The 19,829-nt window shown below is 44.5% G+C and overlaps 1 protein-coding gene across 10 annotated transcripts in view; it reads left to right on the forward strand.

Annotated features, from left to right (window-relative positions):
- CAMK2B (calcium/calmodulin dependent protein kinase II beta) overlaps positions 1–19,829 on the forward strand; it is a 204,059-nt gene that overhangs the window by 72,789 nt on the left and 111,441 nt on the right. For all 10 annotated transcript variants that reach the window (XM_044437287.1, XM_044437296.1, XM_044437289.1 and 7 more), the window contains exon 3: positions 13,885–13,944. In XM_044437287.1, the coding sequence (XP_044293222.1) occupies positions 13,885–13,944 (60 nt within the window). The remainder of the gene's footprint in view (positions 1–13,884; positions 13,945–19,829) is intronic.

Consider the following 19,829-nt stretch of genomic DNA (forward strand, 5'->3'; position numbering starts at 1 on the left):
GTTTGTTCCCCAATGTGGCTGGCCAAAGACAGAAAAGGGGAAACCAGCATTGGTGGCAGTTACTGCTGTGTGCGGGCAGAAGAGACTGAGTTGGCGCTGAACGCAGACATGGCTTTGTTCAGAACAGATACGCTGTTGGGCAGTTCCATCTCTCAGGGAATCCCATCCATGATTCTCGCTGCAGCAACGGAAGGCTCTTCTGTGGGGGCTGATTCAGAGCTGGTGGAAAGCAAGAGGCACCTTGGTGACCCCAGCTTTGGGAAGAAGGACACTATTCACTGCCTGAAAGCTGGCTTCCCACAGCTCAGTACTGCACGCTGGCAGGATCCTCCCCCAACCTTTAAAGACAACAGCCGTTCAGCCGAACACTCTGTTCGGGAGCAATTTGTTGCTGTGGAAATGGCTCCTGACGTGTCAGATTGAGGGGGATCCCTGTACATCAACAGAGACAGTCTGTCTGCCTGCCTGCCTGTGTCCCTGATTAGTAGGCAGCCCTGGTTAGGAGCCTAGAGAGCTGGCAGCCGCCTTGGCTGTGTGCGTACGCAGCCTGGTCCGGAGTGATCGCGTGTTGCCCTGACACTTGGTCTCAGCTTCTTGACCTCACAAGGAAACCCCGTGGTTTTGACTGGGGCTGGATAACGGATGGATTGTTTATTTTCAAAAATTGGAGATCAGTGGCCACAATCCCCTTCTTTGTACGGGTAATCCCTCCGTGCAACCTGAAACCTATCGAATTAGAGCCTCGTCTAATTGAGGATGCAATGCCATGCATGTTTAGACAGAACACATCCTACAGCACCCATCGGTCTCCAGTCAGCATGTCTAAAGGTTGTTTGCCAGCTCCCCCCAGACTACATTTTAAGACTAAAAGCCGGAGCAGACATTGCCACTTCGGCTTTGCTGTGGAGGCTCCTCACCTCTGCCAGTAAATAGCCAGTGAGGGGAAGGGGGCAAACTGAGCTGGCTTGCTAAAGTCCCCTTTCCCAGCAGGGTCCCCATTTGATTCCTCTCTGCCCACTGCGCCAGCTGTTTATTGAAAAAAAAAATCATTTGATGTAAATAACATGACAAATAGTTTGCACCTGTGATTAAATGTTAACTTGGTGTCTTCAGCATCAAACCCTCTCCTTTCCCTGTTCTTTATCCTTCCTCTACCTGATACCACCCCAGTACACCTGCAGGTGCAGATTTCTAGAGAACTCAGAACTTAACTGTTTTATGACCATTTGGTTGGTCCTAATAAGAATATTGCTTGGTTGTAGGTTCTGGGAATTGACTCCTGCTTTTGAGGTTGAATGTGTTTTTATGCAATGTTTTAATTAAGATTTTTTTAAAAAAAATCCAGATTTGATTGTTAGTATCCTTGAGTAACATGCTTTACCTGAAAGGCAGGATATGGATGAAATAATGGCCAGCTTATTCTTAGTGAGCTGCAAGACAGTTCACACCTCTGTGAGCTGGGAGGGAGGGTGAGGGTGCAAAGCATCCCTGAAATATTGGCTGGATCTCTGAGTATGATGCTCACCTCACCTAGGATCTTCCTTTCTGTCTGCAGAGACTGAAATTATATAAAGTCAAGAGCAATCAATTGTAGGTATTTATTATGTTCTGTACCCAAGAATGTCAATTCTTCTATTTTTCCTTTTTCTGTGTGAAAGATGAACTGTCAAAAGGATCCTTATGTAGAACTGAAGAGTGGGAAGATTATAAATTATTCCGCTCTTGTGTTCTTGCTAATAACACACAGTTGCTTTGAATAGTCTGCTGTGGCTATTCATTCATCAGAAAGAGCAAATTACTGAAATGTTGAGCACAACTCAGTTTAGAAACACGGCTCAGTTTTCGTCCCTAGTCTTATCCTTCCTTCTTAGCCACAGTTGACTATATCACCCTCTTTCTGCTGTATCCTTTTCCAAATATTCAATTTGTCATATTTCTATCTTGTTCTTCAGGACAATGCCTGATACTCATACCGTATCTGACCTCCTGTTTAAATGATGCAAAACTTATTTTGTAGAGCTTTTTTTAAATATCTGGCATCTTGTTCTCACCCAAGGGACTGATACTTGATAAGGAGTTCTTACTTTGTATGTCCCTGGTTCAGTGCCTGACAGAGAGATGCTGGAGAGATGCTGCCAGCCAAAAGAGACTATGTGGGTGGAACCCATAGATCCTCTTGGATCGGTCTGCATTGCTTCACCCTCTCCACCAATTTACTAGCAAAGGGTGCGATCCAACCAATAGACCGATCCAAAGCTAAGCACGGTTTCTATTTGCGCTATTTCACTGTTTTGGAAGGAAATGGGGGTCAGCAGTCCGTTTTGGACCATCTGTAAACCATTCCATCCCACTCAAAAAGTTCCAAATGGTCTCCCTCCAAGGCATTATGCTGCTCCTATGAAAAGGGGGCTGGTTCACATCCATTGATTTAAAGCACGCTTACTTCCATATCTGCGTCCTTCCCAGCTACACCTACTTTCTACGGTTCCAGATCACTACCGACCCCTTTGAGTTCAAGGTGCTGCCGTTTGGTCTGTCTTTGGCACCTAGGGTATTCACCAAATGCATGGCTCCAGTGTGTGCACATTTGCGACTCAAAGGAGTACACGTTTACTCCTACTTAGATGACTGCTTGCTAGTAGCTGACACCAAACAGGATTTACTGATGTCTCCTTCCTGGTGGCCATCACCTCAGCTCATAGTGAGCAAACTCTGAGCTCTACAGATAGATCATTCGTACTTGACTTTCCACAAAGAAAAAGTGGTCCTCCATACCAACCTGTCCTTTCTTCCTAAAGCCTCTTCCTCCGTTCATGTAAATCAAGAAATAGTGTTCCCAGCATTTTACCCATCACCATCTAGGGGCATTAAAAGGGCTTTGCAGATGCATGACCTTTGCTGCCCTTTAGACTTCTGTTGGTCCTGAACCGAGCTAGTTCACAAAACAAAATGACTGTTCATCGAAGATGTGGACCACTCCAAAGGCAAGCCAGTCAGTTCCCAGTGCCTTGCATACCATATTGTAGAGACAATTAAATGAGCACACCAGCCGGAGGATTTGGACTTGGCAGACTGCCCTAGAGCTCATTCCACCAGGGCAATATCAACACTGATGGCCCTCCACATCAGACTGCTGTTGGACGCGTTGTGCAGAGTAGCTGTGTGGTCAACACCATCCACATTCGTCCAGCACTATAGGCTTGATGTGAGTGCCAGAGAGTGCTCCTTTGGTCAAGCTGTGTTGTCATCTTTTCTACTCCCTTGGACTGAGGAAATGGTGGGATCCCACCTATTCATATAATGGGGAAGGGGTGGGTCTTCCACCAGAAATTCTAGGGTTAGCTAGAGGAATCTTCCTGAACATGGCACCAGGCAGGTGCAGCACCCACGTGTGATGCACAGTCGACCACGCAAAAAATGACAGTTACAGAGGTGTAACGTTGACCGTTCTATGTTTCTGGACAGGGACTTCATAGTGGAGCTCTCCAAATTCTCTGAGAACCAAATCAAATGTCCTCGTGTTCAACACACGCACTTGCCACCTTGAATATAAAGCAGGGCGAGGTTTCCTTTTCTCAGTGAAAAAAGAAACAGGGTTACTTCTAACAAGAGTTTGACTGAAATCTGCCACTGCTGCTTCAGTCTGGAATGGAAAGAACAGTTGCGGCAGAAAGTACAAATCTCAGACGGGATGAGAAAGCAATAAATGGCAGCATGCTCACAGATTTTTGCCTTGTGACCAGCATGGGAAGAAATCTTGTGCTAGACAGACCGTGGCTGCATCACTGTGGGAGCGACTGGCTGCAGATTGCTGGTGTCTTGATGCTTCTCTCAAACGTATCAGACCCGCTAGATCTGCACAGCAAGTAAGTAAAAGGACAAGCTGACACTTCTTAGAGGCTGGCAGTGGCGCCCCTTGTCCCGGCGTTTCAGGGGTGTGTGACACGTCAGTCTCTGCAGTAAATCATCCAAGTGGCCCCCTGCACCAACTGCTGCTGCTGCTGCTGCTGCTGCTGCTACGACCACTATGAGTAATGCTTCTGAAACACTGCAGAAGTTGCAGCCTTTTAACGTCGTTTACTACTGGAGGTGGCTCTGACTTATTATTGGATGCGTCATGCTTCGGGAACACTGGTAGAGGTGATCCTTATGGCAGTCCCTCCAGCCGTGCCCAGAAGGAGAATCCAAGATGGCTGGCAGCAGTGCTGTTTCTGGGGTTTTCATCTCCACCTGGACCTGGTCTTTTGCACAGTGATAAGGTCTTCCACTCTCATTCAAGATGAAAGCGTCCCAAAATATTTTACACTGCAATAAGAAACTATATATTGCTTCTGTGGAAAATTTAGTTCTTCGTGGTCTCTGTGCGATCGCACACGTGGGCTTTGCCGCAGAGCACAAGGCCAGGATCAGACACAAATACTTCCAAAGCTCAGCGGAACGGAGTGGGGGGGAGCCTCCCACCCTGCCCCTTCTGGAAGTCTGGATAGGAGGGGGGTCCGGCCAGTCCCTTGGTTCCTTTTCAACCGCACACGGGGACCTCTCCGCCACCCCTCACAACACCAAAGGTCATCACTTCCGTTCCATGCTATGCTATGCCTTCCATTCCCACTGATCACCAGGGTGGTATCCAAGATTCAGAGACAGGACAGACTGTGTCCTTGTCACCCCTTGGTGGCCATGCCAGCCCCGGCTCCCCCTTCTTCTCCACCTATCCGCCGGGACCCATATCTGGCTGACACCGTGTTACAACCTCCTGTCCCAAGTGCTTCACCTGGACATGGGGGTCCTTTGCCTGATGGCCCGGATGATCCCTGGCTGACAGACTCACACCAGTCTCTGCCACCCATCCTCCAGCCCACTCTGAAGCCCTCTACCTGCAAACCCTACATGGCAAAGTGGAGGGCCTTTGAGAGTTTTACTACTGCCAGGGGACTCTACCCTGTCCACGCCCCCATTGAGCACATCCTCTCCTACCTTCAGACCCGGTTCAGCGCTGGTCTCTCCCCATCATCCCTCTGGGTCCACCTTGCAGCCATCTCTCACGTCACACGCCAATCCAGGGCACCTTCGCCCTCGTGCATCCCCTGTCATGCCGCTTCCTTTGAGGCCTCCAGAACCTCGCAGCACTGGTGCTCCCTGCACCCCCACCTGGAGCTTTTCGGTTGTCCTTGGGGCCCTGACGAGAAAGCCCTTCGAGCCCATGGTGACAACTGACCTGAGTCTCCTGTCATGGAAGACAGCATTCCTAGTCGCCATCATATTGGTGTGCCGTGCCAGCAAGCCGACAGCGTTACGGGCGGACGCCCCTTTCCTCATATTCCACTGAGACAAGGCTCGGACCTGCAGCCAAACCCCCACGTAGCACTCAAGGTCACTGCCTCCTTCCATGTCAACCAGGACATTGTCCTCCCAGCCTTCTTCCCAAACCCCTCCAGCCCCATAGAGAGGATACTCCACCTCCTTGATGTCCACAGGGCCCTCCCCGACCGAGCAGATACGCCACTCTAACTGCCTGTTTCTCTGCTTCGAGGGCCCAAGGAAAGGACAGCCCATCTCGACCCAGAGACAGTCCAAGTGGGTGCCCAGCACCATCTCCCTTGCCTATGAGGTGGCATGTGTGGACCCCCCCCCCCCAGGACCCCTGTGCATGCAGTCTGTGCGGACTCAAGCAACGTCCACCGCTCTGCTGCAAGGCCATCTGCAGGGCCGCCATCAACCTTCATCTGGCACTGCCACCTGGATGTCCACATCAGACAAGACTGCACATTCGGCAGGGCGGTCCTCTCTGCAACCCTCCGGTGACGACACCCACGATGGGTGAGCTTGCTAGGCACCCATCGGTGTGATTGCACAGAGACCACGAAGAAGAAAGGCAGGTTGCGTACCTGTAACTATTGTTCTTCGAGTGGTCATCTGTGCAGTCACACAACCCGCCCTCCACTGCACTGGCTGTCGTCAGCCATGCACGCCCTCCACGCTGGGTGGGTGGCCAGGGTTGGGTTTAGGTGCACCTTCCTCTGCCTGACTGTGCGGTCTTCAAGGCACTGAGAGACTGGGCAGGATCCCCCTCTTATCCAGACTTCAGTGGGGGGCTCCCACCCACTCCATTCCACTGAGCTTTGGAAGTTTTCCTCCAATCCAGGCCTTGCGCTCCACGGCAAAGCCCATACATGTGAATGCACAGATGGCCATTCAAAGAATGAGCTCCAGGTAAGCAATCTGCCTTTCTCCCCAGCTTCTGTGAGGACTGCGGCTCGGATCAGAGGGAACGGGAAATTCTAGATGGGGCGCCTGCTTCTCTGCTCATAAAAAGTGAAGGCGCTGCCACCAGGCAAGCGCCAGCTCTCTGCATCACTGGCCAGAGAGAAGAATGGGCAACGCAGTCACTGGAGAAACATGGCAGGAGGAGCCTCTGCTTGTGTAGTCCTTGGCTTGCTGAAGCACAGGATGAAGTCTGGTATTGTCATCCCCAACATTTCCTCTCTGCATTTAAGCTGGTGACCTACAGTTACTGGCTTAATCCAATAGGCACAAGCTTTTCTGGTTTCTGGCTTTTGCTAAAGCCCTAACATCAAATTGTAGTAACTGGGCCATGCATAGGGCTGAATATGTCTTAAAAAAAAAAAAAAAGACATACCTTTCCGATTTTTTTAATACTTACCCCTGTGAATGCTGGTGGCCTTTCTATATTATTTTTATATTGATGTTTTAATCTTTTAATTGTTTTATAGGTTTTAAATATGCTGTTATTTATACATATGTTTAATATGTTGTTGTAAGCTGCCCAGGAAGGCCTTTTGTCAGTTATAGGCAGCCTATACATATCTGCATAAATAAATATGCAGCTCATGCACTAAGAAGTCAGCATTAATTCCTAAGTGTTTGCTCAGTATGTGGTACACCAAATTAGAATGGGAAGGTAGCACTTTCCACACAGCAGTGGAAGCTGTGTGCGTCTTGTCCCTCCTTGAGTTGGTGTTGTGTTGACACGGGTGCAAAGAGGAGATATGTGACATTCTGTGTATGTTGTTTCTTCTTCTGAAACACTGTTGAAGTCAATTTCCTCTCTTTTCCCCTCTTTCATCCCTGCTTTAGTATTATCTTACTTGTTTAGTGTTCTCCCATTTTTCTTGGTTTGGGATTAACTAAACATTTCAGTTGAAAATGTTTTTTTCCTGCAAAAAGATGTGAAAAGGCTCAGGCATGTACTTCAGAACAAATTCTCCTCCCTTAAGTATTTTGAGTGCAATCTTTTTACCACTGAGAAAGCACCACTGAATATTGCTGCATTTCCTTCTGAGTAAATGTACATGGGATTGCACTCCTTGTGTGTACAAACCTATTAATCTTGTGCATATTCCATTGATTCCCCCCCACCCAGTTATGCTTCCCTCTATTACATAAATGGAGCTTGAGTGCTTCTCCAGATCCCAGACAACTGAACTGTCACGTATAAGCAAACAGCCGAAATTCTATCTTGCTGTTCCATCGGTGCCCTTCAGACTTGCAGTCAGCGCTCTATTCCCCTTTGGGTTTTATCCTGATCACAGGCTGCTAATTGCAGCCAGCTGCCAGGTGGACGAATGTCGGCTGTGTATTAATTGCAAGGGCACATCATTTCACTGGAAGGCTTGCCAGATCAGAGACATTTTGGGGTTATGCTATTTGAAACCGAGATGTCCATTATGTTTTGTGGGACTCTTGATATTCTGAAAGAATGGACAAACATTTTACAAGGACATCTGGCCGCTGTATTTATTGGTGACTTAATGGCATTCAAATCCAGGCATTTAGGGGTTGAAAGGATGTGCATGGGACAAGCACCCCAGGCTTCCTTTGGATTCTTAGGGCCTTGTGGGTGTGAGTTTTTCTTTATATTAGTACTTTGCTTCTGTGGCAGGGAAACAAAACATCACCCTGCCACAGGTATCTCACTCAGGGGTGGAGATATTTCAGCTCTGTGGGAACATTTTTTTACTAGAACCCTAAAATCCACTAAACAAAGCTTGATGCAACCCCCCCCCCCAAAAAAAAGCCAATATATATACTTAGAGTAAAAGAATTCTGAGCCTGGGAATTTGCAGAGCACTAGAACTGAAAAGAGTTCATAGTCCTTTCAAACAAAAATACACTGCTGGAAACCTCAAACTTTCTTCATTTCAAAAAGTATAATTCGGGGCACTGGGGAAGTCATTTTGTTGGTGTTGCTGTTAAACAACTGGAAGCCAGAAATCCTTCCCAGTCTATTACAGATCAACCCCAGTCTATTATAGCTCAACCTTCTGGGTACTCCTGATCTAAATAATGGTCTTTAAGCAATGGGACAAAGGCCACTCCAGAAAAACTAGCTCAGGCAGTAAAGGAATGACAAAGGTTATCATCAGGTAGCCAGGCATCAATTTCATTCTAAACAGGATCTTATAATATACTATAGTTGAAAGCTGGGAGACTGAGGGAGCAGAAACTGTTTTAGAGTCATCCACTTTGAGCAGCATCAGGTTTCTTTTATTTCCAATGTGAGTTTGAGACTTTGATGCTTTTACACAGTAAAACTGGGACTGAAAGCAAAAGAGGAATGTCCACGCATTGGCTAGAATGGAGTACTTTTCTCTTTCCACTGAGCAAGTGCAGTGTGTCCCTCCCCTACTCCAGTGAAGGCTTGCAAGGCAGATGCATGGCTTTCTTAAATGCCTGAGTACCTACACTTCCTTTTTTAGAAATTCCACCTCTGGTTCCACCTCCTTTGCAAAGATCCTGCACCCAACTAAAGAACATTTGCTCCCTCACGCCTCTCCGCTCCAAAACATAGCAAAATAGGCCTGGTTTTTCCCAAGTCTTGTTCAGTATCTTGTTCCAAAAATGTTTCCCCCCCATGACTCTACAACTTCGCTGCCTTAGGCAATCTATATATTTGCCCCCTACTTCACTGATGCCTGTGCTCAGCCCAGCAGGAATCAGTATTCGGTATCCAAGAAAACAGACTAGTAAACACAGTCCTTCTCTCAAAAAGCTCCTTAACAGGTTTCTATTCTTTCTTTGGAGCAATTCTTCCTTGGTGGGCAGTGGGGGGCGAGGAAAAGATGGAGGCAGCTTGTGTTCAGCCATGTGTGTGCTCTGCTTCAGAAGTCATGGGAAAGAGCAGGACATGGAGAAAGGTGATGAACTGACAAGCTGGAAAGCAAGAAGCATATGCACGCAGAAGGAAGCTTAAAATGGCACATCTGACTTCTACCCAAGTTCGTCAGCTGGAGAACTTGGGTGTGTGGCAGGAATCCTGCCTTGGCAGCAGAAGCTGGTCTGGCGTCTAGTTTAATGGATTAGTGGGGGGAATCCTTTTCCCAGAATTCCACTCCAAGTGTTTTGGCTGATTTGCTGCAAGGCAAGCTCTACCTGGACAGCAGGGACCATTGTCACTTGCCAAGATCAAAGACGTTCTTGCCTCTGGCTTGTTGGTGAGTGCTTTTGTTGGAGGCTGCAGTGGGAAAAATTTATAAGTGGATATTATTGTATCTCATTCAAGTGAAATGCCCCTGAGGTGACTGAAGGCTCATAGGGGAGGAGGCAGGCTTAGTTTCTATTGTTTTCCTACATATGGATTGTATTTTTACTAGGTAAAAGATTGCTCCAAGGAGATGGTGTGGTTTCTTCAATATGTGCCAACAATGGAGTTGGGATGGCTCTATTAAAATATTGCTTAGACACTGGACTTAGTACTACCTTCTCTCATAGATACCTAACTGGTATCTGGGAATGGCAGCACAGAGCACCTGCAGAGGCCCGTGGCAATGCAGCAACCTCACGGCAGAGGAGGAGACTCTCTGGACCCTGCTTCTCCTTCCTATTACTACCTGTTCATTTGCTTTCCAAGCATGCAAGTAGAAACAGGAGAGAGGAGATGAAACAACCATGCTTTCTCTATGGGCAATTGCTGGGGCAGAGAGAGGGTAGCAGGGAATATGTGAATGAATGGTGGTGACACAGGCAGGGGGAGTGTACAGAGAAGGGCTGCTCTGAGAGCATCTCATTCCAGTACCGAAATCAGCAGCGCCCACATCATTTTGCAGAGGAACAAGTTTTGCACTGTTGTAACAAAACCTGACTCTGTACACTTGGCTGAAATCAGAGCTGCCATTCTTTTGCAACCTCATGGCTCAGTTATGGAACTCCAAGTGGTTCTTCTAACGCTTTCTGGAAGGATAAGCCAGACAATGATTGCAAATGTTTTGCAAAAGAAAGTTTTATGTGAATGATTCAGAAAATCACATGCATTTTTTTCTATCTAGAAAAGAGAGTCTCACCAGGCAGTTCTTATTGTTAATATCGTTTATGTTCGATTTCAACTATGACACACATGAGGAGATAGCAGAAAGTACATGGGCCATGAGCAGGACACATGGACACATCTGTTGGAGAAGCTTATGTATTTTTCAGGTGGGAGAGAGGTAAAACTTGTACAATTCCATGCTATTGTATTCCCAATCACTATGCATGGATGAAAAACGTCGACAAGAAGTAAACTGATGCATTCAAAACATGGTGCTGGAGAACAGCATTATGATTATCCTGAACAGACAGAAAGATGAACAAGTGGATCCTAAATCAAAGCCAGAACTTTTTCTGGAAGCGAAAATGATGACACTGAGGCTGTTGTACGTCAGGTACAGAATGAGATGGCAAGACTAACTGGAGAGGGCAGTAATACTAGGGAAAGCTGAAGACGACGACCAACTGTGAGATGGGTCAGTTTTATAGAGGAAGCCACAGGTGAGGTGGGGCAGAGCGGGGCATTCTTTCAGAGAGATACCTTAAGTTGGAGATGACTTGATGGCACATAACATCCACAACAGAGATGTACAAAAAAAGCTCTCACTTTGAGTAGAACAATAATACAAAAGAACAGAATTTGCAGTTTGCTTCCTGTGGTCTCCATTATCAGGTCCAATGCCACTCTGATTACCATAGGTATTAGCATCTCCATGCCAGTAATTTCTGTTATGTATAACAATGAAAAATAGTAATGAAGAGAAGGTATTAGGAAACTGCTGCCAGTCATTCAGTAGGCCTTTCATTTTCCTCCAGGCCTGGAAATATTCACCCAGGTTCTGACTCAGACTGAGAGGGAGTGGCCTTGGCAGTGGCTTGCGTACAGAATCACTATTACTGCATGTGCTTCGCATCAAGGAAGCTACGGCACCCTGCTTGGGGGAAAATATGCAAATATACAATCAACTCAAGCATTACAGTCATAATTATGGATATTTGCACATAAATTTGGTTCGACTGGAGTTTGGCAGGAGAAACAAACACTAGAAATGTAAGGGTAGAAAGACAGGAATCCTGGTAGGAAGAAGCCACTCCACCACACCAAGGTGTGATGTCATGGTAGATGGTCGTGGTTGCCCAGGGTTTTGCACCTAGCATGTAAGAAAGAGTTCCCATTTCTGTACTCCTGTGGTTGTATTTGCCCTGTGTCAATTTATGAATATTTTTAATAGAACCATCTTTAGATTTGTGACATGAAACAGTCCTCCCCCCAACTTGGATATTACATCACATTTGACTTATGGTAAACAAGTTTCAGGCATAATTCATTCTTGCATGGGAATGTGAGTACAGATATTATGTAGGGATAAGAAATACTACAGAGTAATTCCACTTGTTAAATATTCTGAACTGAAGAGTAAGGCATACACATTGAACAGTAAGCCCCTGATGGATCTACACCCAACAGATGTACAAAATCTTAAATTCAATCAATCCTATAAGTAATCATTCCTTATTCTTTACCCCAGAACTTGGCTATGGAGTGTTTGCTAGCTGCCATTTATTTATTTGATTTGCGTGATGTGTCCCCTGATTAAATATAGCCTCTCTGAGCGGCTTATATACAATCCATAGCCCTCATCTACATTTATTTATCTATCTATTAGATTTTTATCCCACCCCTTTAGCCACAAGGCCCCCTTATCATGAAGTAATAGTTGTCTCTGCTCAGGCAATGTTACAAATATTTTTAAAGAGTTAGTTTTTTCAAAACAAACAGCAACCCCTGTGCTAAATAATTGTTAGAAAGTTGCACTTCAAACAAGAAAACCGGTTAAAATAGCCAAGACTTCCCAAAGCAGGCAGAGAAGGACAAAAATCCATAATGGGATTTGAGTCAGATATATGTGCCAGTAACAGAGTAAGGGTGGGAAATGCAGAAGTCTCTTCTCTGCCAAAAAATCCACACTCACTTGTGGATGGAAGTTCCTCTAATTTCACCTCAACAACGGTGTCTGACTCCAGAAAGTACCCCATGACAAAGCCCGTTTAAGCTTGAACAAACATGCATATTTATAAAGAAAGAAGTCAAATAGTCATGGCATAGAAGAATGCAGTAAAAGTAAGTATCTAAAAAGCTCTCTTACCCCATTGTGCTTAAGTATTTAGAGCACCTAAAATGGCTAGTAGCTTCATAGAGGATAAGGCAGCAGGTCCTACCCACAGGATTCCAGTCTAAAGGCTAGTGAGGTGGTAATTACAGATGATGCCAATTTTACTTCCGCTTGCAGAGTCAGAGAGGTCAGGTATCTGTGTAGAAAGGAAACACCCTTGCTTCTGCCTGCCAGGGGGCAATAACCACAGCAATAACCCCTGACAGGAAAGCAGGGTTAATTATTTTGTTTGCACTAAACTCAATGCCAGTTGAATCAATTGGACAGTTGTGAATTTTAGTGTAAAGCGAGAAAATTAATTCATGTTGTTGCATGTTCTAAGTCAAGATCACAAGGGTGGGTAGTTAGTGTATTTCAGCTGTTTCCAACTACAGCCATAGTTCCTGACCATTTGCCCTGCCAGCTAGAACTTGGGAATTAAGCTCTAAAACAGCTGGAGGTCACAAGCTGCTCTCCCTGCTCCCTCCGTTAGCCCCTTACTCATATTCTTTTCTGAATGATAAAGATCCCAGCCTCTTAGTTTAGAACAATGAACGAACTGAGGGGGAAGTGATAGAAGCTAATTATATAAAGAATGGCTTTTTTGACTTTAGTTTTAGATGCTGTTTAGCAGTTATATTTATGTCACTCGAGAAGTAGCTAATTTACCAAAACGATGCTTTTGATATCACATATATATTTGGATCAAGTAAAGTTGCTGAGTGGGTTCTGAAACTTTCTGTGCTCTCTGTGAAACATTTGGCCTGATTTACTGGAACTATTTCTGAGCATTTCATTGGTTATTGGGATGGCAATTATAAGTGATCTTTGCCTGGACTATGGGGTGTTTCCACACAGAGAACTCTTAGTGCGGCCACTACGCTTCTGTTTTGTCTTTTCTTCAACACTAACACCTTTTTTTAAAAGAGATTGCTGTCTGAGCTTCCAGTATAAAGTTTTTGAACATGGCAAGACAGGGGAAAAGCCTCACTGGGGAGATGAAGAATTAATGTTTTTAATAAGATTTTACCTCAAATTGAGGTCATGTCTACACTTACAGCAAAAGGAGATGGTATTTCAGAGTGGGAGTAGGGGTAGAAATTAAAAAAAAAATACTTTAATGCTCCTTTTAATGTGCCTTGATTTAAAAATAAACTCCTTGCAAGTAAAAAACTAGTACAGTAAGGAAATGGGCTGGGCTATGAAATGACATTTAAAAAAAAAAAAAGTGGGGGAGCATTCAAAAATAGGACTCCTACTTTCAATCTGAAGCAATCCCATCCAGAATTCTACCAATTCAGCCTCACCTTAATGTTGAATATTATGTAGATGGTTTCTAAGATGGATAAAAACCTAACCTCTACCATTGAGGTTCTGGCAGAAACCCCAGTACCAAGAGAAAGATCCCTGGAATTGAGACTTTCATGGAATGCTAAAGGGTGATTATGTTTTCTTTCCTTTTTCCTAGATCATCAGAAGTTGGAACGAGAAGCTCGAATCTGCCGTCTTCTGAAGCATTCCAACATTGGTAAGTGTGGGAGTTGGTGGGATCCCTTGTTTTAAGTGAGGGTTTGGGTACGTTGAGGATTTTTGCCTGCTGCGTCTGTTTGCCAGGGAGGACGATTCAACAAGGGAAGGGAGAAGGGAATCTTTGTTCACTCCTGAGAGCCAAACTTTTGATGATCACTTAGGCTGAGAAAGCACTTGTCCTGAACCTGTTCCAAAAGAACTATGCATGCTAGTGCTCTTGTTCACATCGCATATATAAGCCTTTTCTAGCTGCAGTAATTTCTCTTACTCTGCATTGTAGAGCTCTCCATTAATAAAACCACAACCTGGATTCAGAAGCCGGAACAGTCTGAGATTGGCATTAATCCCTGTTCAGCAAATAGTTTCGAGTGAATGTGTGTTATGGCAGCAAAGCTGGCAAGTCCACTAGTCACATCCCACCTACAAGGAACTACCTTAATGCCATCCATATGGGGAATGCCCTCTCTAGGGAGATGCAGCTGGCGTCATCACTATGTATGGGTGGTATAGAAAGAAAGAAAGGAATGAATGAATAAAAAGTTTAGAACCTGGGTTGAAACCTTCTTCCGTCAGGCATTCACTTTCTAACCTGGAGCTCCAATACTGAAGTTGGTTCTTTAGTATTTTTAAGGTGTTGGCCATGCAATCCTGCATATATATGGACAGGAAAAGCCCCACAACTCCCAGCATCTGGGACATGCTGATACTTGTTGGACCTTGTTCTGTCTAAGCCTGCAGAAGTTTGCATCTCTATTGTTTTTTGAGCATTTCAGTGGTAATTAGGATGGCAATTTTGATACATTAATGAATGTTAACTGTATGTGTGTGGTCTTAATTGTATCATATGGTCCTGAACTATTGTGGCCCTGATTTATCAGTCAAGCCACCCCTTTTCAGCAGGGATTGAACGTTGCACTGAAAGACTATACTCCCCTGGCCACCCCCATTCCATTATAGAATCAGAATTAATTATGCAGGCAGGTAAAACTTGGCCTGGATATTCTTAACTGGCTTATTATACCCATAGCATACCTTAAGTAGATTTTTGTCCTGCAATTCCCAAGCTGTGGGTACTCTTTTCTGTCACAAACCAGGGAAGAAGGCAGGTGTGAATATTTGCAAGAGGAGTAATATTTTAAAGTCAGAGTAACTGGAGCTGGTTGGCAGAGCTGTGCATTGCACTAAGGCTGTTACTCATTTCCATAGTTTTGCAATGCTATGCAAAAGTATAAAATCTGGTCTCTAGTGTAATGTGTGATATTGGAAAGCTTACAAAACCTGAAGCTTTTGAACGGAGATGAGGAAGAATCAGAGCACGAGTCTGAATAAGATGCTACATTCTTGGGGTACTTCCAGATGGGGCTTTTATCCTGCCTCATTCATGGGATTTCGCTGAAGACATTGTCTTCCATCTGTAACAATCCTGCGTTTCCCCATTGTTGCGTCTATATTTTTTCTTTCCACAAAAATTCTGCTAAAGAAAGAAGATGGAATAGTTGTATAAGGCCTTCCATCTAGAAGCATCCCTGTTGAAGCTAAGGTGCTCTGAGGTGGACGTGTGTCCTGATGGGAAATGGCCTGGGAAGGAACCATGTGCGTACATCCCAGTCTGAGATATAAATGTGGTGAATCATGGTAATTCTATGGATCCTAGTTAAATTTTGAAATCGGGTTATTTTGGGTTAAAAATAAAGTTGCTTCTACTCATGGGAAGGAGTAGGGAGATACCTCTTCCTCTTCTTGCTCAGTAGAAATCCTATTCAGACCACATCTCACGCGCTTCTGAGATTTGCAGGGAAATGCCCCCATGCTTTCCGTCCTGTGCAGGCTTAGACAGAAGACATCCCAAACCTCCCAGCGTACATGAACCTCCCTGTGGTTTGGTCTGCACTTAGGAAGCAAATGGTCATTGCTGTGTCCATTTTCAGTATTTGTCACCTGCTTCCTTCTCTTCCTTTTGAAAATGGGCATTTATTGAGGAATCAAAATTCAAATGATATGAGCGGGTCTGTAGTTATTATCAGGTTGAATAGATATGCAAGCAGAGGAAATGTTCTGAGAAGGAGCATCATGGAAGAGAGAGAGTTAAAAGAAAGTTATTTCTTAATTGATGGTGTGTTCCAGTGAGTACTTGTCACCAGGTAATATTGGTTCAGAATGTGCACTTGTGTCCTTATTCTCTGACACTTGGGAAATATGGAAGATTTCCAGTGGAATAAGGACAGGACGTTTGAAATGGCTAAAAGCCCAAAGAAATACAAAACTGGGAAATCCTAGCATTGGCCAGCATAGGTACATTAATTTTGCACTGCAACCCATGAGAGTAAAATGGATTGACTGACTGAATATATTTTTAATCTAACCAATAATCAATATTTTCTTAGTGTATTACAAGAGTAATGTTAAAATGCAAAAGCTTTACAATACTGAGATAACACCTATTTTTGTATTTAATTTTCTATTCTGTCTTTCTGCACTAGTAAAATATAAAATTAGAGAATAATAAAAAAGCACATCTCAACAATACACAAGAGGCACAGTTAAAAAAGGCAACTCGTTAAAACTAAAACCACCCACCCACAGAAGAAAAATACCAGCCCTTTTGGCCAGTGTATTATTTAAACTTTTGCCACCAAGAAGACCTTTGTAAGCACATGTTGGGTATTAGCAGGATGCAGAGAGGACCCTCCCCAAAGATCTTAATTCACAGGCTGGTGAAGAATGGATTTGATTCTGTAGTTCCTATTTTTTTTTGGCATTCTGTTTTTGTTAGTCCTTCATGTATTAGATGCCAGGAAGCACTTCCTGACAGTCAGGACCCCGATGTGTGGAATGGGCTTCCACAGGGGGTCGTTGAGGCCCCATCGGTGCGGGTGTTCAAGGACAGGCTGGTGGACGTCCACATGGTGGGCATGTCGTGAGCGGAGCTGGGGGTCAGACTAGATGGCCCGGGAGACCCCTTCTGACTCGCTCTGTGTCTGTGTTTCTAATTGAGTTCTATATGCCACTGAGACTAAGTAAGGCTTGAGAGGCAGAACGCAAGACCTCCTGATCTGATGAGGAGGGGTTTCCCAGCTTTTCTTACAGGCGCCTTCTGTATAAAGCGTGCAGCCTACATCTCAGCAGCAAGAAAGGATTGTAGTGGGAGGAATACGGATCGGAAAAAGATGGGAGAACTGGGAGGTGGCAAGCGTAATGAGAGATAAATGAGGACAAATGTATTTGCACACACCTGGACTTCATTTAGATTTGGGTGACGGAGCAAGGACTTAACAGAAAATGCGACTTTTGGAAAGATGGCACATCTTTTGAAGATGGCACAATGGCATCTGGGAAGGAAATTTCAAGCTCCCACTCTTCCCCTCCCACACAAGAACAGCAATTGGGGGTGCAGACAGACTGGGCTGGTTCAAACGATGAAGTTCCGTGGTCAGTTGCACTCTGTTTCCGTTCAGCCTTACTGATAGGCTGTGTTTTATTTTTATTTATTTATTTTATTAAATAAATAAAATAAATAAAAGGGGAGTGGGTGGAGTGTATGAGCCCAAACCATCCCGCTATTCATATATGTAAAACAGACTGTTATGTATTGTTATGTGCTGTCCTTTCTCTCAGTCTGACTTACCTCACAGATGCTTTATATATATGAAAACGAAGTAGTCACAACCCTACCCTGAACTTTTTTGGGAGAAGCTGGGCTGTAAATGTGAAGATTAACAGACAGCCGCAGCTAAGGGCATTCAGTGTGGATTGTTCCTACTCTCTGGGTGTCAAGTTGTCCAACCCGCCCCCCCTTTCAACTCAACCCTGCTTCGTTTGGATGCGCTCCTAATTACTGATGCACTGTAGTTACCAATAAAAGCAAGGATGGTAGAACAAGAGTTTCTAGTAAGCCTTTTGCTAGATGGGTCTTTCGTTCTCAAACAAGTGGCCAATTAAAACTGTATGACACCCTTCCTGCCCACTCCAGTATGAACATTGTGTTTATGCCAGTTATTTTGTTTGAATCCTTTTTTGTCCTTTTTTAGTCTTCTGTTTTTCCCTCTTTGAAGTACATTAGTTTCTATGGAAACAATGTCGTCATGGGTACCTTCTAGGTAGGTTTAAAGACAGCCAGGGTGCAAAAAAATAAAAATCAGTTTATTATATAATGGAAATGAAACAGATGCCAAGCTTTGGAAATCTTGGTGAGGTGTACAGGAGATACTTAGCTTCTGTGAAAGGAAAATGTGTATGTCCGTATGGATACCTTTTCTCCAATATATAATATGGGGAACTTGTGCCTTGACACTGAGAAAATTCAAACGGGCTCACGGAACTTTGGCATTGCTCACTAGCTGATATTCATTAGTATCTGACCTCCTAATTCTTTGAAACCTTTGCTCTGAAGTGATCAGATAGACATGCATAAGGCAGTACAACTGATCACTCAGATTGGTTACACTTCCTCTCTGACCCTTTAGAGGCATTCCGTTAATTTACCCTTGTTCAGAAACAGTATTCAGAGTATACTGCAAAGGTGATGCATCTTACATTTTCTATTGATTATAAAGTCCCAACGATAGGCAGAGTCATGCTCTGAGCTTTACTGACCTCTCAGGAACTTTTCTAAGAGGTCCTGAAAATATACATTGACTGGATATGGGTCGTTAAATTCTGGGTTGTTGTGCTGTTGAAACAAGTACAGACAAGAACAACACAGCAATTCTGTATGCCAATACGGCGGCGCCACAAAGGCATTTGGTAGGATACAGAGAGGGTGCAGGTGAAGGAGAACAGAGGTAGGTCAATAAGCCATGGGTTAAATAAACCATGGATTAGCATTATGTATGAACCAAGTCAGTGAGTCCAAGTGGTTTGATACCCTCCTTTTTGTTATGCATGATGGTGCATCAGGAGGCAAGAAAACTGGCTGACCTTGGATTCTCAGCCCCTCCTTGCATGCCCAGTTCCATTGGGTGTTTTTGCACTAAGCAAAAATTCTGTGGAACCATATTGGGCTGTGAGAGAGAAGGTGTGAGTCATGTTTGACGTCTTGCACAAAATGTGCTCCTTCCTTCGCATGGGTGATCCTGTCATTGCTCCAAAGTATAAATATGAAAGACTTGCCTGGTTTCTCCAGAATGGTTAAGTGCCTATTTTTCACTGGACATTCCTGGGCATGCTCATGATTGCAATTTCCTGACAGGGTTTTTCTAAATATTGAGAATTGAATATAATTCAGTTGAACTGAATGTATTAAGGAAGAGGAACTCCCCCACACAGTTCCTCCCCCTTAATAAGGGCCATTTTACCTAAGGAGGTGGAAGGAAAGCTGGTATTGAGTGTTGTCTGGTGAATCCCTGCTATGAGTCAGGCTTGAATTTGGAGGTGCTTGGGCCAAGAACATATTGAAATATACATTTCTGACTGGGGGAATGCTGAAGTCCACTGCCTTCGCTACATGAGGTTTGATTCAAGTGTAGTTAACTGAAGCTATTATGTCATCTCACAGAGATTAATTCCTTGGTTTTCACATGTTTGTATGTGTTGTCTGTGTTTGAAAGTATCGACATATCGAACCCGATCATCTTTAACAGCTCACACAGAAGATGACTTTCCAAAATCTGCGTGACACAATAATCACACTGAGGGTTGATTATTATATGTGGAAGTTTCAGCCCAATAATTTGGGCTATTTGCCTCTTCAGTCAAGTACATTTGATATGAACCTAGGAGGTGCCTGTCACTATTTTTTTTTTGACTTACAGAGGCTTGTTATCAGAAGGCTAGAGAAATCCTGCTATCTCTTTAGTAAATATTTGCCTTGGGACTTGCAAATAGGGAGGTACCACCTGGGGCCATTCTGATGCATGTGTACCAACATCATGCTCATGTGTTGCT

The sequence above is a fragment of the Varanus komodoensis genome, unplaced genomic scaffold (assembly GCF_004798865.1).
Source record: "Varanus komodoensis strain SLA01 unplaced genomic scaffold, ASM479886v1 scaffold30, whole genome shotgun sequence".
NCBI lineage: Eukaryota > Metazoa > Chordata > Lepidosauria > Squamata > Varanidae > Varanus > Varanus komodoensis.